Source organism: Parambassis ranga, chromosome 2 (genome assembly GCF_900634625.1).
Source record: "Parambassis ranga chromosome 2, fParRan2.1, whole genome shotgun sequence".
Lineage (NCBI taxonomy): Eukaryota > Metazoa > Chordata > Actinopteri > Ambassidae > Parambassis > Parambassis ranga.
Window position 1 is genome coordinate 574956 of NC_041023.1, and position 18010 is coordinate 592965.

Sequence of the window (18010 nt, forward strand, 5' to 3'; positions counted from 1 at the left end):
GGCTCCACCGTCAGCTGACCTCTGACCTTCCTGCTGGTCCAGCTGTGTCATGTGACCTGTGGATGGATTTTATGCTGAACTAGCACAATAAAGCAGAACGCTAATTAGCATGCAGCAACAACAACAACACTGTCAGCATTAGAGCGCACACAGGACCAAAGAGGGGCCGCTGGGTCCTCCAGAGGTCCTCCTGAACAGACCCCGTCCCTGTTCAGGGTCAGAAGGACTCTTCAGGAAGTTTCTGGGCCCTTCAAGGGGTCGGTTCAGGATCTGGGTTTCATGCTCTTGAAGCCGCCATAACACATTTAGGACACTGCTGTCAGGAGGAGGAGACGTGAAGTGAAGCCTCACACACGGGTCACAAGACTGAAGGTCCGCCGACAATCCCCTGATCTGAGAGGACGGGCAGCACACACCAAATCTCTGCCCGCCGCCTCGCTTCCAGGCGCCTCTCACACACACACACACACACACTGCTCTGCAGCGCTGTGTACACAGACAGGCTATTCATCTTTCCCTTCACCAGCATCAATAAATGATGGCTGCGCTCTCTCTCTTTAAATATTCATCGGCAGCGCTGCTCGTCTCGCTCGCTAAACAGCCAGCCGACCCCCCCCCCCCCCCCCCCCACACACACACACACACACACACACACACACACACACACACACACACACACACACACACACTCGCTGCGGTGCATTAGCAATTCAATCCTTCGTCTTCACACACACACTGGGCTGACAGCGCTGCACAGACGTCTGACAGGAGGTGACGCTGATGAAACTTAACGCTGCTGGACGCCTGCTTCATCAACACTTAAAGGGACAGTCCGCCATGTCATCACAGCTCTGTGACACTGGTTCTTCTATTGTGAAAATCATGCAGGTGTGTGTGTGTGTGTGTCCTCATAGAGGTGGAAGAACAGACGTGTGTTTTCAGGAGAAAAGTGAATAATGTGTGAGTCACCTCTCTCTCTCTCCATCAGGATGAAAGGGTGTGGGCGATCAAAAGGGAAGACCAGGCCGAGCGAGGACATGCAGACAGAGAGAGAGAGAGAGAGACAGAGAGAGAGAGCATCCAGCCTCTGTCTTGTTTGTTCCGGTTTTGGAGGCAGGCTGTCCGCTCAGAGGACAGGCATCATGGCGCACTTCCTGTCCGCCGCAGGCTCCGCCCACTCAGCAGGACCTCCACCTTCATGTGGAGACAGTGCTAAACACTCGTGTGAACTTCAGGTCAGGGTTAGAATGAGGACTGACTGCCGACCTGCGGGACTCAGAGGCGTCCTAATGTCTCCGTCTTATTTATTGGACTTAAACATGTTGAATACAAAATGACACACAAAGGTAACAAAGCAACAACGTCCACACACACGGCCTCATATTTACACCAGGTTCAGGTGTACAGTGTCCGTCCACCCAGGACGTTTAGAGTAAGAGTCTCAGGAGCTGGTTTTGACCCTGATGCTCTTCCCCTTCCCCTGCTCCTCACTCACATCCCTCCGGACTGAACCCATTTTTATCCCCAGGTCCTGGATGTGGACTCGGACGTTGCCCAAGTTCCTCTGCCAGGCGGCGTCCATCCTCATGGTCTTACCTGCCGGGCTGTGACAGGGGGTAGCTTGTCTTTTGGGTGCTGTGCTGCTGCCCCCCGCTGTCCGACGCTCCGAGCCTGACTCTGGCTCTGCCTGGCTGCAGGTCCCAGCGGTCGGAGCAGCGCTGTGTGTGGAACCTGACACCCCGTCGGTCCTACGTGCCCGATGGTGTGGTTTCCACATGTTAGCGTCCACTGCTCCGTACGAATGGACAGATGCAGCCCTGTTCTGATCCGGGGTCGGATCTGATGTAACAGCAGTCCGGCCTCGCAGTCGCTGTGGTTCCCACATGCTGGAGTCCATCTTAGAGTCCAGATCAGAGTGACCGTGTCTCCGAGGTTCCCACATGGTAACCATCACATGTGGCCTTGTTGGAGAGAGGACCCCCACCTTTTTGGTCCCTGCTGTTAGGGGTTCCCACATGGTAGCGTCCATTTTAGTTTCTGTTCTGGGTTTTGGTGGTCTGGACTCAGCAGTCTGGCTGCTCAGAGTTCTGGCCCCTCTGGCAGCGGCCTCAGTTCCCGCTCGCTCTGGGGGAATACGCTGCAGCGGTGATGGAGGTGGGGTCGGAGGCGGCGAGACTTCCAGCGAGTCCCAGCGACTGTCCACGAACTCCAGGGATGAGCCGAGCATGCCGGCCAGCTCGGGGGTGGCCTCCACCAGCTCCAGCGGGTCCCTGATGTCGGGCCTGAAGCAGGCCAGCTCCTGCTCGTCAGGACCCGTCAGTAGCTGCGACAGGGACGCCTGCCGGTAGAACTCGTCCTCTGGGACGGACTGCACGTTGAGCTGCGGGAAGAGACGGCGGAAGGACCGAGACGTCATCCGAAGGCGACCGAGGACATCAGCGAGGAGGAGCCAGTTCCTGGGACTGAGGAGAAGAAGAAACACTGATTAGACGTACAGCCATCATGGCCGCCGCACAGAGGAAGCTGCGCTTCATGTGTTCTGCTGCTGCAGCTGAAAACATCCACGCTGCTGTCATTGATTTACCACGCCTGTCGATGTGTGTGTCAGTCAAGGGCACACACACACACACACACACACAGCGTGGTGAGCGTGTGTGTCGCTGCGCGGCGGCCTCGCATCCAGAAAGAGCCATTAATACAACATCAGACGGCGGCGAGGCGAGAGTGAGTGGGCGAGCGAGGGAGAGAAAGAGAGAGGTGGAGAAAAGCGACAGGGGAGGAAGACGGAGTGGAAGCCAATTAGCCGCGTCGCCACGGCGAAGCAATCCTTGTTAACGAGCGCTCCGTCTGTCCCTGCTCTCCTCCGCGGAGGACGCCTCTCCTCCCTCACACCATCTCCTCCCCCCTCCCCCCTCCCCTTCCTTCCTGCCACCTTAATTGGTGTCTGAGTGTGAGAAGACGTGTTAGAACAACACTGAGGACGAACGTGTGAGGACGCAGAGCGGGTGTGGTCTGTGGTGGCCTGTGATAGTCTGTGGTGGTCAGTGTGGTCTGTGGTGGTCTGTGGTGGCCTGTGGTGGTCAGTGTGGTCTGTGGTGGCCTGTGATAGTCTGTGGTGGTCTGTGGTGGCCTATGATAGTCTGTGGTGGTCAGTGTGGTCTGTGGTGGTCTGTGGTGGCCTGTGGTGGTCAGTGTGGTCTGTGGTGGCCTGTGATAGTCTGTGGTGGTCTGTGGTGGCCTATGATAGTCTGTGGTGGTCAGTGTGGTCTGTGGTGGTCTGTGGTGGCCTGTGATAGTCTGTGGTGGTCAGTGTGGTCTGTGGTGGTCTGTGGTGGCCTGTGATAGTCTGTGGTGGTCTATGATAGTCTGTGGTGGTCAGTGTGGTCTGTGGTGGTCTGTGATAGTCTGTGGTGGTCTGTGGTGGCCTATGATAGTCTGTGGTGGTCAGTGTGGTCTGTGGTGGCCTGTGATAGTCTGTGGTGGTCAGTGATGGTCTGTGGTGTCTGTGGTGGTCTGTGATGGTCTATGTGTGGTCTGTGGTGTGTGTGGTCCGTGGTCCGTGGTGGTCTGTGATGGTCTGTGGGTCAAAGGTTCTGACTCACCCCTGTGACAGCGACACCTGGATGTTGTAGCAGGGCAGCAGCGGCCGGTCGGACAGCTCGAATTCAAACACCTCCCTCCTGGCGCGCTGCTCCTCGTCCTCTTCATCCTCTTCATCCTCCTCCTCCTCCTCCTCCGGTCCTGGTGGGTCAGCGAGGATGTTGTAGAGTCCTCCTTCATGGGACGGCTCTGTACAAAGACACAGAGTCCACAGTAACACATGCTGGTTCCTTTGGTCTTCACTGGTTCTGTTAGCACCAGCTCTCAGCTCAGCTGCATGCATGTGTGTGTGTCTGTGTGAGCGTGTGTGTGTCTGTGTATGTGTGTGTGTCTCTGTGTGTCTGTGTGAGTGTGTGTGTGTGTGTCTGTGTGTATGTGTGTCTGTGTATGTGTCTCTGTGTGTCTGTGTGAGCGTGTGTGTGTCTGTGTATGTGTGTGTATGTGTGTCTGTGTGAGCGTGTGTGTGTCTGTGTATGTGTGTGTGTCTCTGTGTGTCTGTGTGAGCGTGTGTGTGTGTGTCTGTGTGTGTGTGTGTCTGTGTGAGCGTGTGTGTGTGTGTCTGTGTGTGTGTGTGTATGTGTGTCTGTGTATGTGTGTGTGTCTCTGTGTGTCTGTGTGAGCGTGTGTGTCTGTGTGAGCGTGTGTGTGTCTGTGTATGTGTGTGTATGTGTGTGTGTGTCTGTGTGAACTAACCACACACTGAGCTGCCGTAAAACTCCCAGTAGATTCCTGGATCGCCCTCTGACCTTCCCTGGAGGTCAGTGAGGTAGTCTGCAGAGAGACAGCCGCAGAGTCAGAGGCCGAATCAAAGAGTCAACCAATCAGAGAAGAAGGCAGCACGACGAAAACAACAGAGCCACACACACTGACACACACACACACACTGACACACACACACACTGACACACACACACACACTGACACACACACACACACACTGACACACACACACATTGAAAGATGGGAGGAAGAAGATGAGTGTTTGTGTTCAGCCGGCTCGTCGCTGCAGCGCTTGGCGCTGGGTGGTTGGATGCTGGCGGGAGAGTGTGTGTGTGTGTGTGTGTGTGTGTGTGTGTGTGTGTGTGTGTGTGTGTGGCGGTAAGCTGTTCTGGGATTCAGCAGCCAAGCCTCATTAATCCCCTCTGGAGAGAGAGAGGGAAAAAAGAGAGATGGAGGGAGAGAGAACAAACACAGGCAGGGAATGGTAATCAGACAGGCAGGCGAGAGCACACACACTGACAGACACACACAGGCACACACTGACACACTGACAGACACACACAGGCACAGACACACACACACTGACAGACACACACAGGCACAGACACACACACACACACTGACAGACACACACAGGCACAGACACACACACACTGACAGACACACACAGGCACAGACACACACACTGACAGACACACACAGGCACAGACACACACACACTGACAGACACACACAGGCACAGACACACACATACACACTGACAGACACACACAGACACATGCATGCTCACACACACACACAGAAACAGACAAACACACTGACAGACACACACACACATACAGGCACAGACACAGGCACAGACACACACACACACAGACACACACGCAGACACACGCAGACACACACAGACACGCAGACACACACACACAGAAACAGACACAGACACACACACAGAAACAGACACACACACACACACAGAAACAGACACAGACACACACACAGAAACAGACACACACACACACAAGGACACGCACAGACACACACAGCTTTCCTCCTTGTGTATCTTACAGATCCTGCTCATGTCTCTTTGTTTGTGTCTTTTCTCTGAGACCGTCACACATCAGTGGGACTGAAACATCAGTAGTGAAGTTGTTCTGTGAATCACCATGACGACGTCAACAGTCTGCCCAATCAGAGCAGAGTCTGCCTGTCCTACAGAGAACTACAGACGGACGGACTGACACAGGAGCTGCAGACATACCCTCCAGGAAAGTCTCCATGGGAGCGCTGTGTGTCATGTTCATCAGCCCCCGCCCTGAGTAGGAGGTGAGGGTGGGGTCAGCGCCGCAGGCCAGCAGCAGGCGCACCACCTCCATGTGGTCGTTTTCCACGGCGTCGTGAAGCGGCCTGAAGAGGACACATCAGTGAGCGCGTACGCCGACGACACACAGATCTACACAAACACGTCGGACGGACTCGTACCGTGTCCCATCCTGGGCACTGCAGTTCACGTCGGCTCCGTTCTCCACCAGGTGGCGCACAATCTCCAGCCAGCCGCGAGCGCAGGCCTCGTGCAGGGCGCTGTACCCGGCGTGGTCTCTGTGGTTGACGTCACAGATCCGTCGCTCCAGACAGTGCAGCACCACCTCCTGGAGACACAGAGGGGAGGTTTTATTTACACACACAGTCTGAAGGAGCAGGAAGAACCACAGGACCAGGACCAGGAGGATGACCAGAGCCAGGATCAGGACCAGGGCCAGGACCAAGGCAGGGCCAGGGCAAGGGCCAGGGCCAGGACCAGGAGTGGGACTAGGACCAGGACTAGGACCAGGACCAGGTTTATATGTGAAGGCAGTTCTTTAAAGGACCATTCCACCACTTGTTTTTCTTCTTCCTCCGCCGCTCTCTCCACCATGATTGCAGCTTGAAAACCTCTGACTGTGTGTGTGTGTGTGTGTGTGATGGATGACGGCTTCATTTGCACACTGAGCTCGTTAGCTTCACCGCTGCACCTCAACGAGAGAGAGCGGTAGAGAGAGAACGAGCGAGCGGGAGGCAGGGCGATACTTGTGAGTCCTGACAAGAGCTGTCACACACTGCATGAAACATTCACTGTGTGTGTGTCTGTTTCTGTGTGTGTGTCTGGGACTGTTAGCTCCTCCTTCAACTCCATTACAAAGCATCACAAACAAGGTGGAGGAGCTTGGAGGAGGTGGAGATCTGCAGGCTGCCCAGGACCTGCTAGAAGGACTCCCGGCTGGCCCGGCTCTGACTCCTCCCACACACCTGTGTGCGTCTGTTAGCTCACCTCGTATCCCAGCCGAGCGGCGCGCTGCAGCAGCGTCTCTCCGGCGTTTTTGTTCACAATGAGCCGACGAACCTCCGGAGGGATGGGCCGGGTGGAGTGTGTGTGCTGTGGTGAGGGAGGTCTGGAGGCGGGCGAGCGAGGTGGGTCTGATGGAGAGACCTGTGTGTGTGTGTGTGTGTGTGTGTGAGAAAACAAGAGACATTAAACATGATTAGGATGTGCACGAAGATTGGTTTCATTAGCCACCAGGCAATTAAAGACACACACAGGCGCTCTCCTCCATCCATCACTGTCACACACACACACAGACACACACAGACACACAGACACACACAGACACACACAGCCCCACTTTTCCAGGCTCGGTCTAAAATAGCGCTGTCACCACCTCTGCTCTCACGACTGAGTTTGTGTGTGTGTGAAGCCTGAGGCTGATGACAGAAAGCTCAGGAGGAGGGGGGGAGGTAGAGGAGGAGGAGGAGGAGGAGAGGAGGAGGAGGAGGAGAGGAGGGGAGGAAGAGGAGGAGGAGGAGGAGGAGGAGAGGAGGGGAGGAGGAGGAGGGGAGGAAGAGGAGGAGGAGGAGGAGGAGGAAGAGGAGGAGGAGGAGGAGAGGAGGAGGAGGAGGAGAGGAGGGGAGGAGGAGGAGGGGAGGAAGAGGAGGAGGAGGAGGAGGAGGAGGAGGAGGAGGAAGAGGAGGAGGAGGGGAGGAAGAGGAGGAGGAGGAAGAGGAGGGGATGAAGAGGAGGAGGGGAGGAAGAGGAGGAGGGGAGGAAGAGGAGGAGGAAGAGGAGGAGGAGGAGGAGGAGGAAGAGGAGGAGGAGGGTTTGTCTGAAAGTAAAGACGAAGTAGAAGAGAAACAAATTAGGACTCTCTCTCTTCAGTGCTGGCATGCCTCGCTCGCCCTTCTCCCAGTGTTCCCCGTTGTGTGTTCCTCTTGTTGCTTCTGGCGTGTTGTTGTGTGTGGTTGTGTTGTTCTGTTGTTGTGTGTGGTTGTGTTGTTCTGTTGTTGTGTGTTGTGTTGTTGCCACTCTGGATCACACTTTGGCTCCAAAAACAGAGCAGCGCCTGTCAGGATCAGTTCTTGTTGTGTTGCTGTTGTGTTGTTGTGTGGGGTTGTGTTGCTGTTGTGTTGTTGTGTGGGGTTCCACAGGGCTCCAGATCAGGTCCTTTTACTCCACCTCCACCTGAGGAGCTGAGCAGAGCTGAGCCTGCAGGACTGATGGAGGTCCAGATCGTACAGATTTTGTGTTTCAGATGTTCCACACATGGATTTATGTTCGGCTCGTTAGAAGCAGGTAGAAACCACGGCAACAGCCTCCACCGCTCAGCAGGCAGGCGCCGTGCACATGTTAATGTGTGTGTGTGTGTGAGCAGGCGCCTGTCAGATGAAGCCGCTCGCCGACACGCATCAGCAAACAGGAAGCGAGCTTTGTCCTGGAGGTGCACGTGTGTGTGTCTGTGTGTGTGTTTTCTGGCGCAGCTCAAATAAAGAGGAGGGGGGTCGAGCGAGGGAAGTGTGTGTGTGTGTGTGTGTGTGTGTGTGTGTGTGTGTGTGTCCTCACTGCCCTGAGGAAATCTCCGGTGCAGCAGCTGTCAAAACGGCACAATCCTCCGCCACACACACACACACACACACACACACACACACACACACACACACAGACAGAATATTATTCTTCCTCCATAACCTTCAATCACTCTCTCTCCCTCCCTCTCTCACTCGCCCGCTCGCTCTCTCCTTCATTCTAATCTGCAGTGAATTAAATTACACTCTCACACACTCACACACACTCACTCACACACACACACACTCACACACACACACACACTCACACACACTCTCTCTCACACTCACACGTCCCTGCTGAGTTTTCCCGGTGAGCTCCAATCAGAACGATAATTGCAGCGATTAACAGACGAGCGGGAGCGAACAGGCGGCTCGCCGCTCTGCTTCGCAGCGCTGCTTCCACTCTGACCCGCCGCCATCTTGTTCCTGTCACATGGGACAGATTTAGTCGCCTGCTGACGTCTCTGACCTGGCGTGTTGGTGTTGTGATCCCTGACTGAGGAGCTAGAAGCTCCATGTTCTCTCTATATGCAGACGACCTCCACCTCTCACAGCTCCACTCACAGCTCCATGTTCTCTCTATATGCAGACGACCTCCACCTCTCACAGCTCCACTCGCAGCTCCATGTTCTCTCTATATGCAGACGACCTCCACCTCTCACAGCTCCACTCACAGCTCCATTCAAAAACACAAATAATCTAAACTGACCTTCCCGCTCGTCTCGTCGTCGCCGCTTCCTCCCTCATCCTTGGCGTCTCCTCCGGTGTGCTTTGTCTTGCAGGGTCGCTTACCCTTTGGCTTGTCAGGGTCATCGTCATGGCAGCAGAATGGATAGGCTTCAGGTGAGCAGGAGGAGGAGCAAGGCAGAGGAGGAAGAGTCGGTAGGAACGTGGAGAGCCTGCGGCCCTCCCTTAGCTTCTGGTACTTGTCGTAGAGGCGGGAGGAGGTGAGGGAGGTAACAGGTGTTGGAGCCGGTTGGTGGGGGAGATGGGAGAAGGAAGAAGGCGGAGCCACACGGAACACTGAAAGAAAACAGTGATGGTTTTTATTATAAATTAAAACATGGTGACTGAAGACTGCCAGGAGGAGGCTGTTAGCATGATGCTAACACTGTTTTATGCTCAAACTTTACACACAAACCCTCTGCAGATATGCTAACTGCTACTAGCTAGCTTCCAGAGAGCCTCAGCAGCTTGCTGCATGTATGCAACCAGAGTGAAGCTGCACCGTCAGCAGGATGGAGGCTAGCTGTTAGCGAACAGCCTCAGAGTGGCTCTTTAAAGAAACCTGAAATCAGACAGCAGCTTCTGAGCTTTAAAGGAGAGAGGAACAAAGACACACACCGAGCAGAGCGGCGGGCGAACGAGGCAGCAGATAGAGGGGGAGGGGAAGAGTTTGCAATGTTTTCCATTGCAGAGGTCTGACACACACACACACAGACACACACACAGACACACACAGAGGAGGTTTCTGAGAGCCGGCGGGGAGTCACGCCGCTTCCATCTGCTGAATTATTTATCACACACACACAGATGTTTTGTACACTACACACTGCTTCTGAACAGGATTAGCGCACACACACACACTGCACATGATGAAGGTGTGTGTGAGGCTACTTAACAGGAAGTTATCATTCACACACACACGGGCAGGTGTGTGTTGTGTGTGTCCCTCTGGGCGTGTCGCAGTAAAGCGGCTCAAACTGCTGCATTGATTGTTTCCTCGAGCGTGATGTCATCAGTCTGATTGACAGGCCACGCCTCCTGTCAATCAGCTGGAGCTTTCAGGTGTGTTTACATCATGAATCAGCTGATTATCAGACAGGAAGAGACAGTGGGGTGTGTTCTGCTTTCAGAATAAAAGCCTGAGCTGTTTTATTGTGGCGGTCTTACCTGTGCCGGTGTTCTTCAGACATGCGGGGTCACACCAGCGCCCGCTGACCTCCGACCTTCCCCTGATGGAGGGAACATCCAGTCTGAACTTCCCGTCGCCCCCCACTGGCCTGTGGACCGTGGGCATCCAGTGCCCAAGCTCCCTGGGCAGGCGGGGCTTGTTGAGTCTCAGGCCGTTGAGCTCGATGCAGACCTTCAGCTTCCGTACATCCTCCGGGGACGAGTCTCTGGTGGCTTGCTCTGGGTTTCCCACCCCGTCCTCCCGAGCCCTCCTCTGCCGGCTGCTGCTGATGCTGCTCTGGTGGAACGGCTCCAGACTGAAGATTCGCCGGCGGTTTATCGCCGCACTGGGAGTCGCCCCTCCGACATGAAACAGGCCTCTGGCTGCTGGAAGAAACCTTTGTTGATCTGAGACCAGGCCAGAGGACTTCTTCTCCTCCTGAGGACTTTCTGCATCACCAGCCTTCTTCTCCTCCTCCTCCTCGGTCGAGCCGTCATTCTTCTCTGTGATAACAGGAAGGCTGTCAGAGCGGCGTGGGCTGTCAGAGCGGCGTGGGCTGTCAGAGCGGCGTGGGCTGTCAGAGTGGCGTGGACTGTCAGAGCGGCGAGGACCATCAGAGTGGCGAGGACTGTCAGAGCGGCGTGGACCGTCAGAGTGGCGAGGATTGTCAGCGCAGGAAGTCGGCACACCTGCATCAACAAACGCGACTTTTAAATGTATTAGTCTCATTGGCTAATAACTGAAGCTAGCTGTATCGGCGGCCATATTGAGTTGTTGTTGAGTACGTTATGAGTGTTGCAGTATTATTAAGTATTATAACATAAAAAGCTAGCAGAGTTAGCATCCGTAGCACTAGCAGTTTTTCTGTGCTAGCATGTAAGACGTTGCCATGGAAACAACACTCAAAATTAGCATAAAATTAGCTTAGCATAACAAAAACTGAATTTTTTTTCTCTCAATTTTTTACAGTGTAAAACTTTAACATGTTTCAGATGGCAGTGTGACTCATTAGGTGTGTGTGTGTGTGTGTGTGTGACTTCCTAGAGAAAATGAGTTCAGCGGTGCGCTCAGCTCAAAGCGAGAAAAGTGCACCCAGAGTTCAAGTGTGTGTGTGTGTGTGTGTGTGTGTGTGTGTGTGTGTCTCACTCACACACACACACACACACACACACACACACACACTCTGACGTGCGCACGTACACACATAGAGTGAAGAAAGGAGACAAAGAGAGCAAACTTCAAGTGAATGAGATCAACCAAAGAGAAGAGTGTGTGTGAGTGTGTCTGTGTGAGTGTGTGTGTGTCTGTGTGAGTGTGTCTGTGTGAGTGTGTGTGTGTCTGTGTGTGTGTGAATGTGTGCGTCATGCTGCAGAACTCTCCGGAAATCCTCTTACCTCTTGGAGCCTCGGCGGCGGCTGCAGTGGGAGTTCTTCCTCCTCCTTGCTGGCAGCGCTCCCGCCCTCCCTCCTCCTCCTCCTCCTCCTCCTCTCCTCTTCCTCCCTCTCTCTCCTTCAGCTCCAGCTCGGAGAAGCGCCCGGCGTGCTGAAAGCGGTTCAGACATGACAGCGCTCAGTGATGTTCCTGTTTGTCGGGCTGACAGCAGCCACTCTAAGATCTGCCCCCCCGACCGCTGTCCTCACCCCGCTCACAAACACAAACCCATTTCAAAATGTAATGGCCCGTGAAACGGTCTACAAATCCATCTAACACCGCCGCCCACGGTCAGCCGCTCCCAGGGGCGTGTGATGGCGGGTTAATTTGAGCACCGCCGAGCCGCCGGGACCCACGGCGGGCCGCTCAGCCGCCGCCCGGAGGTGATTTAATAACGACTCTGTGATTAGATCAGGTGGAGACGCACCAAACGAGCTGCACTACGTCTGAATGGTTTGATCAAGCGGGCCACAGGACCGTGCTGTGTTCACTGTCAGTAGGAAACCAGAGACACTGTGAGGCTGGTTATTGATTTGTTCAATAACAAAGGAGGACTCCTCCTTCATCCTCCTTCATCCTCAGCCTGCAGAGAAGAGGCAGAAAGAAACGTCTTCTTCCTGCCTCCATGTTCTCTGCTGTTCAGGTCACCTGCAGCCACAGTGATCCTGACTCGACCTCTGCATGACCCCAGACGTCTGCAGACAGAGGAGGAGGAGGAGGAGGAGGAGGAAGAGGAGGAGGAAGAAGAGGAGGAGGAGGAAGAGGAGGAAGAGGGGGAGGAAGAGAAGGAGGAGGAGGAAGAGGAGGAGGAAGAGAAGGAGGAAGAGGAGGAGGAGGAGGAAGAGGAGGAGGAGGAGGAAGAGGAGGAGGAGGAGGAGGAAGAAGAGAAGGAGGAAGAGGAGGAGGAGGAAGAAGGAAGAGGAGGAGGAGGAAGAAGAGGAGGAAGAGGAGGAGGAGGAAGAGGAAGAAGAGGAGGAGGAGGAAGAGGAGAAGGAAGAAAAAGAGGAGGAAGAGGAGGAGGAGGAAGAAGAGAAGGAGGAAGAGGAGGAGGAAGAGGAGGAGGAGGAAGAAGAGGAGGAAGAGGAGGAGGAGGAGGAGGAGGAGGAGGAGGAAGAAGAGAAGGAGGAAGAGGAGAAGGAGGAAGAAGAGAAGGAGGAAGAAGAGAAGGAGGAAGAGGAGGAGGAGGAGGAAGAAGAGAAGGAGGAAGAGGAGGAGGAGGAAGAGGAGGAGGAAGAGGAGGAGGAGGAGGAGGAGGAGGAGGAGGAGGAAGAAGAGAAGGAGGAAGAGGAGGAAGAGGAGAAGGAGGAAGAAGAGAAGGAGGAAGAGGAGAAGGAGGAAGAGGAGGAGGAGGAGGAAGAAAAAGAGAAGGAAGGCACCAACCCCCCTTCCTGTGTGCTGAGTTGAGCGTCTTACCTGGACGGCGCTCTGCTCCCAGCTCAGCTTGCTGGAGTCGTGCCCCTCGGTGGTCCCGCCTCTAGACTGGTCTCTGGCCTTGTGCTCAGGGCGCTCGGCCTGCAGGGGACCCTCCTGGATGCTGCAGTCCTCCTTCTGATTGGCCAAGCTGTTAGCGGTGAGGACAGGCTCCGCCTCTCTGGAGGGAAGGGTCTCGTTGACGGGGGGTTCTGTAGGCCTCCTGCTGAACCCTCCACCGGTTGGTGAAAGGTGCTGACAGGTGGTCCAGTTTAACACAGGGACTCTGGGAGTGGCTGAGGTCTGCAGATCCTTAGACAGGGAGCGATCAAACCCACTGAAGTTCTGTCTGAATGCCGTGGGGTCTGGCTGCATGGTGCTGCTCCTGGAGCCTGGACTCTGAGGTTCAGGCGCTGGTGTCTGCACAGGCAGAGTTCTGCAGCATGGCCCCACCAGACCTCTGAACTTTGGGCTGTTTGCTTCTGTGGTGGACATGGCTCCTGCAGCTGGGACTCTGACAGTGGTTCTTGGTGGTAGCTGAGGACTGAAGCTGCTACAGTGTGGACCCTTACTGCTGCAGACTGGACTTTGAGAATGAGCAGCTGGACTCTCTGGTCCACCGCCTGCATGCACAGAGTCACCAGAACAGCAGACAGGGGCCGGTGAGTGTCTGTGTCTGGAGGGGCTCTGCTCAGGCTTTAAGGTCTTACAGTCAGAAGGTGCATCGGTAGAAACGGACTCACCTCTTCTGAAGTCTCCAATTTTACATTTCCTGGAGAACTGGTGCGGGGAGGTCCGGGCGCACCGCAGGGTTTGCTCCTCTGGGATGTCTGGAAGAGGACTGAGAGGCTCCTCCTCCTCTGAGAGCTCCTGAGTGGAGGGAGGGGGTAAGGAGGAGCCTGATCTCTGGGTTTTTGGAGGTCTGGCCTCTCTGTCTGGGTCACGCCTCTCTGGTCTGGTAGCTGTGGTGCTGTGCCTGGTAGCATCATCTGCCTCGTCACGCAGCAGGTCGATGCACAGCAGGTCGTCTGCCACACGGCTTCTACCCAAAGCCTTCAGGGTTTGGTTTGTGGACCTCTGCCTCATGTCCTGGTCCTGGTAGGGTTCTGCCTTCCAGAGTTGGTCCTGGGTTTGAGGCCTGTTCTGATGTTGTTCTCTGTTGTCAGGGCCAGAGTAGGACGGCCTGGAAGCTGATGCCATCTCCTGGGAGATCTCATAGGGATGCAGTCCATAAGGGAGTCCACGCTTTGGTGCAACGTGAGAGGGGTAGAAGCTGGCGCCCCTAAGCAGCAGGGGGTGGTGGTACACAGGACCTTTACCTGGTATCGCCATGTGCTGCAGGGACAGAGTCTCTGCAACTGAGTACGGGACGTAGCGGTTAGTGTAGCCTAAGCCAGGAGGGAGGTAGGAGTCACCGTAGACCTGGGTGGAGGTGCTGTCCATGCGGAGTCCCTGTGGACACGCCTTGCTCTCTGGGTCCTCAGCAGCAGTGACAGTCTGGCTCTCTGAGACACCTATCTCACTGTCAGGAGGAGGCCATCCAACTTTGGACTTTGAAGGAGGTGATTTAGCAGGGGGTCCCCCCACAGAGGCTGGACTAGGACCCTTGTTTGTCTGGACAGGTGCAGGGCCTGGTGAGCCTGGAGGTTGGTGATTACTGTCTGAACTCAGGTCTTTCATGGTTTGGGAGTCGCCAGCAGCACATGGAGCTCCCCAGATGGTGGATGCAGTGCTGAGCCTGACAGGGCGGTCTGGAGTCTTTGCAGATGTGTTGACCGGTGGAGGTAGACCCTCTTTGAGGTGCTGGTCTTGACTGGCTAACAGCCCATATCGTGATGGCGGTGAGTACCCCAGCCTGGCCAGGGCCTCTAATTCAGAGGGGAATCCTTCTGGAGGTTCTTCCAGGTCTTTGGTCAGATCCAAAGGTTTATCTGCAGGGGTTCTGGCAGCCTTCTGAGGTCCAGTCTTTTCATGTGACGAAGACTTGTCAGTGGTCCTGCGGTCTGAGGTGGGCTCTTTGGTTTGTGTGGTGGAGCAGCGGTCAGCGGTCATGTAGAAGGACAGATGTGGAGGTGGAGAGGTGGAGGATGAGGAGGAACCTTTATAGAAGGACCTCTGGAGGTCTGCAGTGGTTTGGTGGGGGGGAGAGGCAGGTGGAGCGGTAGCTGTGGCAGACTCACTTCCTGAACCTTTGGGAGCAGCGCCACTAACACCGCTGGATTTGCTCACAGTACTCTTGGTGGAGGTGGACTGGCTAGATTTGGAAAGCTGGCGTTCAGAAGGCGGGTCCTGGTGGATCTGCGGGCTGCTGCTAAAGGCGGAGGGTTCTTGGGGCATCTGCGCACTGAGCCCCTGCAGGGGAGAGAGCACAGCAGGAGTGGCCGAAGACATCCGAACAGGAGGGCCCAGGGTGGGGGCGTAAGTGGGCAGGTAGAACAGCCTGTCCTCCCCCGGCGTGCTGCTTCCTGCGCCGGCGGCACACAAAGACTGATAGGCCAGCTGCTGGTGGAGGAAGGGCGAGGGCTGAGACAGGAAGGAGGCCTTGTAGGCCATGTCCAGGAAGGGGTACATGGTGGCATCATACGGGCTGATCCAGGGCAACCTCAGGAAACCCCCGGCCCCGCTCAGCTTGTCACTGGTCACGCCCCTGCGGTCCACCCTCAGGCCGTCGCCTCCTGCAGCGGGCATGAGGAGGGGCTTCTGCAGCCCGGGAGGCGGGCTCTTGTAAAGACCGGCGTACCCATTGGCCGACTTCTGACCATCCAGCAGGGTCATATCAGGCTTGTAGAGCAGACTGTAGCCCAGCGGGAGGGAGGAGCCCGGCTCCTGGGGCTTCTCTGCAGGGACAGGATGGAGGCCCGGGAAGAAGAGTCCTCCTCCATGGGGGCGGAGGTTGTCCCCCATTAGAGCGGCACGGTCGATGCTGAGGGCAGCAAGCGGGTTCATCCTGTGGGCGGCACTGGCATCCACCTGCAACATGGGGGAGCAAAGGGGGGCGTTACTAAGGGTCTCTGAAGGTGCAGGAAGAACACAGAGGACAGAGAGGACAGAGGACAGAGAGAGGACAGAGGTAGGAGCAAAGGGGGGCATTACTAAGGGTCTCTGAAGGTGCAGGAAGAACACAGGACAGAGAGGGGAGAGAGGGAGGAGAGGGAGGAGAGGGAGAGAGGACAGAGGACAGAGGGAGGAGCAGAGAGCAGAGGGAAGAGGACAGAGGGAAGAGAGAGAGAGGAGAGAGAGAGGACAGAGGACAGAGGGAGGAGAGAGAGGAGCAAAGGGGGTCTCTGAAGGTGCAGGAAGAACACAGAGGACAGAGAGGGGAGAGAGGGAGGAGAAAGAGAGGACAGAGGGAGAGGACAGAGGGAGGAGAGAGAGAGAACAGAGGGAGAAGAGAGAGAGAGGACAGAGGGAGAGGACCGAGGGAGGAGACAGAGAGGACAGAGGGAGGAGAGAGAGGGAGAGGACAGAGAGAGAGGACAGAGGGAGAGGAGAGAGAGGAGAGAGGGAGGAGAGAGAGAGAGAGAACAGAGGGAGAGGACAGAGGGAGAAGAGAGAGAGAGGACAGAGGGAGGAGAGAGAGGGAGAGGACAGAGAGAGAGGACAGAGAGGAGAGAGAGAGGACAGAGGATGGAGAGAGGAGGGGGGACAGACGAAAGAGAGAGAGCATGAAATAAAGAGTAACAAGGGAGAGAGGGTGAGACACAAAGAGGAAGCATGGCAGCCAGAGAGAGAGAGAAAGTGGGGAAAGCAGCCTAATTGAATTTCCTGTCACACGGTGTGGTCAGCCCTCTCTGATTGGCTATCAGCCGCAGGGCCATTAGGAAATTATCCAGACAGCCAACGGCTGAGAGAGAGAGCCCTCACTCGCCCTGTGTTTGACGGCGTTTGAGGAAATCAAACCAGGAAATGATTTCTCAGGCGGCGGAGGTCATGTGACACGCCGCATCAAACGCTTCAGGATGCAACAAACTCTTCAAAGGTGTGAAACAAACAGACTCAAGCGGCAGCATGTGAGGAAGTGTGACCTCACGGCGGCCACGTGTGCCTGCAGGTAAGGTGACGGCGTTTCAGGCCGCCGCCGCTGGAAGACCATCTGTGACCTCACCATGCTGTGGCAGAGCTCCTCTGGTGTCTGCTGCCCGCCTGGAGGACGCCGCTCAGCCCGCCATGTCTGCACACAGAGAGCACATGAAGCTACGGCGATCAATCATTTCAAACGACGACAAATCAGCAACGATTCTACAAACAGTGGGCGGAGTCTGAAACTGTTTGATTGATTAATTGATTGATGACATCATCTGAAAGCTGGATGCAGAGAGGTCGACATCATCCTACATAAAGTCAAAGGAGTTCGGTACAGGGTTAGATCACACACACACACACACACACACAGACACACACACACACACACAGCGCTGTCTGCGCGACATAATGAGGCTTGACATCAGAGCGTCTGTGTGTGTCTGTGTCTGTGTGTGTGTGTGTGTGTGTTTTATCACCCAGCCGGAGGACTGATAAGGCACGTCGCCTCTTTTCCCGAGGAACTCATAATCCAGCCAACAGAGAGAACGTATCAGCGCTGCACGGCGGACACACACACACAAGGCTGCCTGACAGCCTGTCACACACACTGACACACACAGCCGCCTGAAAACCTGCCACACACACACACACACACACAGAGTGTAATTGATGGCTGTTAGGGAGCTGGGATTTCAATAACGGCTCTTATCTCCAGACTGCTGAAGGACAGCTGTGTGTGTGTGTCTCTGTGTGTGTGTGTGTGCGCTCTGTGTGTGTGTGCTCTGTGTGTGTGTGTGTCTCTGTGTGTGTGTGTGTGTGTGTGTGTGCGCTCTGTGTGTGTGTGTGCTCTGTGTGTGCTCTCTGCATGTGTGTGTGTGTGTCAGCTCTGTGTGTGTGTGTGTGTGTGTCAGCTCTGCATGTGTGTGTGTGTGTGTGTCAGCTCTGCGTGTGTGTGTGTGTGTGTCAGCTCTGCATGTGTGTGTGTGTGTGTGTCAGCTCTGCATGTGTGTCTGTGTGTGTGTCAGCTCTGCGTGTGTGAGGACATGTCTCCTGGTT

At 55.5% G+C, this 18010-nt stretch overlaps 1 protein-coding gene across 1 annotated transcript in view; it reads right to left on the reverse strand.

Annotated features, from left to right (window-relative positions):
• Positions 1-1284: 1284 nt before the first annotated feature.
• Positions 1285-18010, reverse strand: part of LOC114431970 (BCL-6 corepressor-like) — a 17453-nt gene continuing 727 nt past the window's right edge. The window contains exons 3-13 of the mRNA XM_028399668.1: positions 17037-17102; positions 12935-15901; positions 11485-11632; positions 10090-10779; positions 8906-9219; positions 6629-6787; positions 5803-5969; positions 5582-5727; positions 4294-4371; positions 3603-3789; positions 1285-2462 (exon numbers count right to left, since the gene is read on the reverse strand). Of these exons, the coding sequence (XP_028255469.1) occupies positions 1442-2462; positions 3603-3789; positions 4294-4371; positions 5582-5727; positions 5803-5969; positions 6629-6787; positions 8906-9219; positions 10090-10779; positions 11485-11632; positions 12935-15901; positions 17037-17039 (5880 nt within the window). The 5' untranslated portion in view covers positions 17040-17102 and the 3' untranslated portion in view covers positions 1285-1441. The remainder of the gene's footprint in view (positions 2463-3602; positions 3790-4293; positions 4372-5581; positions 5728-5802; positions 5970-6628; positions 6788-8905; positions 9220-10089; positions 10780-11484; positions 11633-12934; positions 15902-17036; positions 17103-18010) is intronic.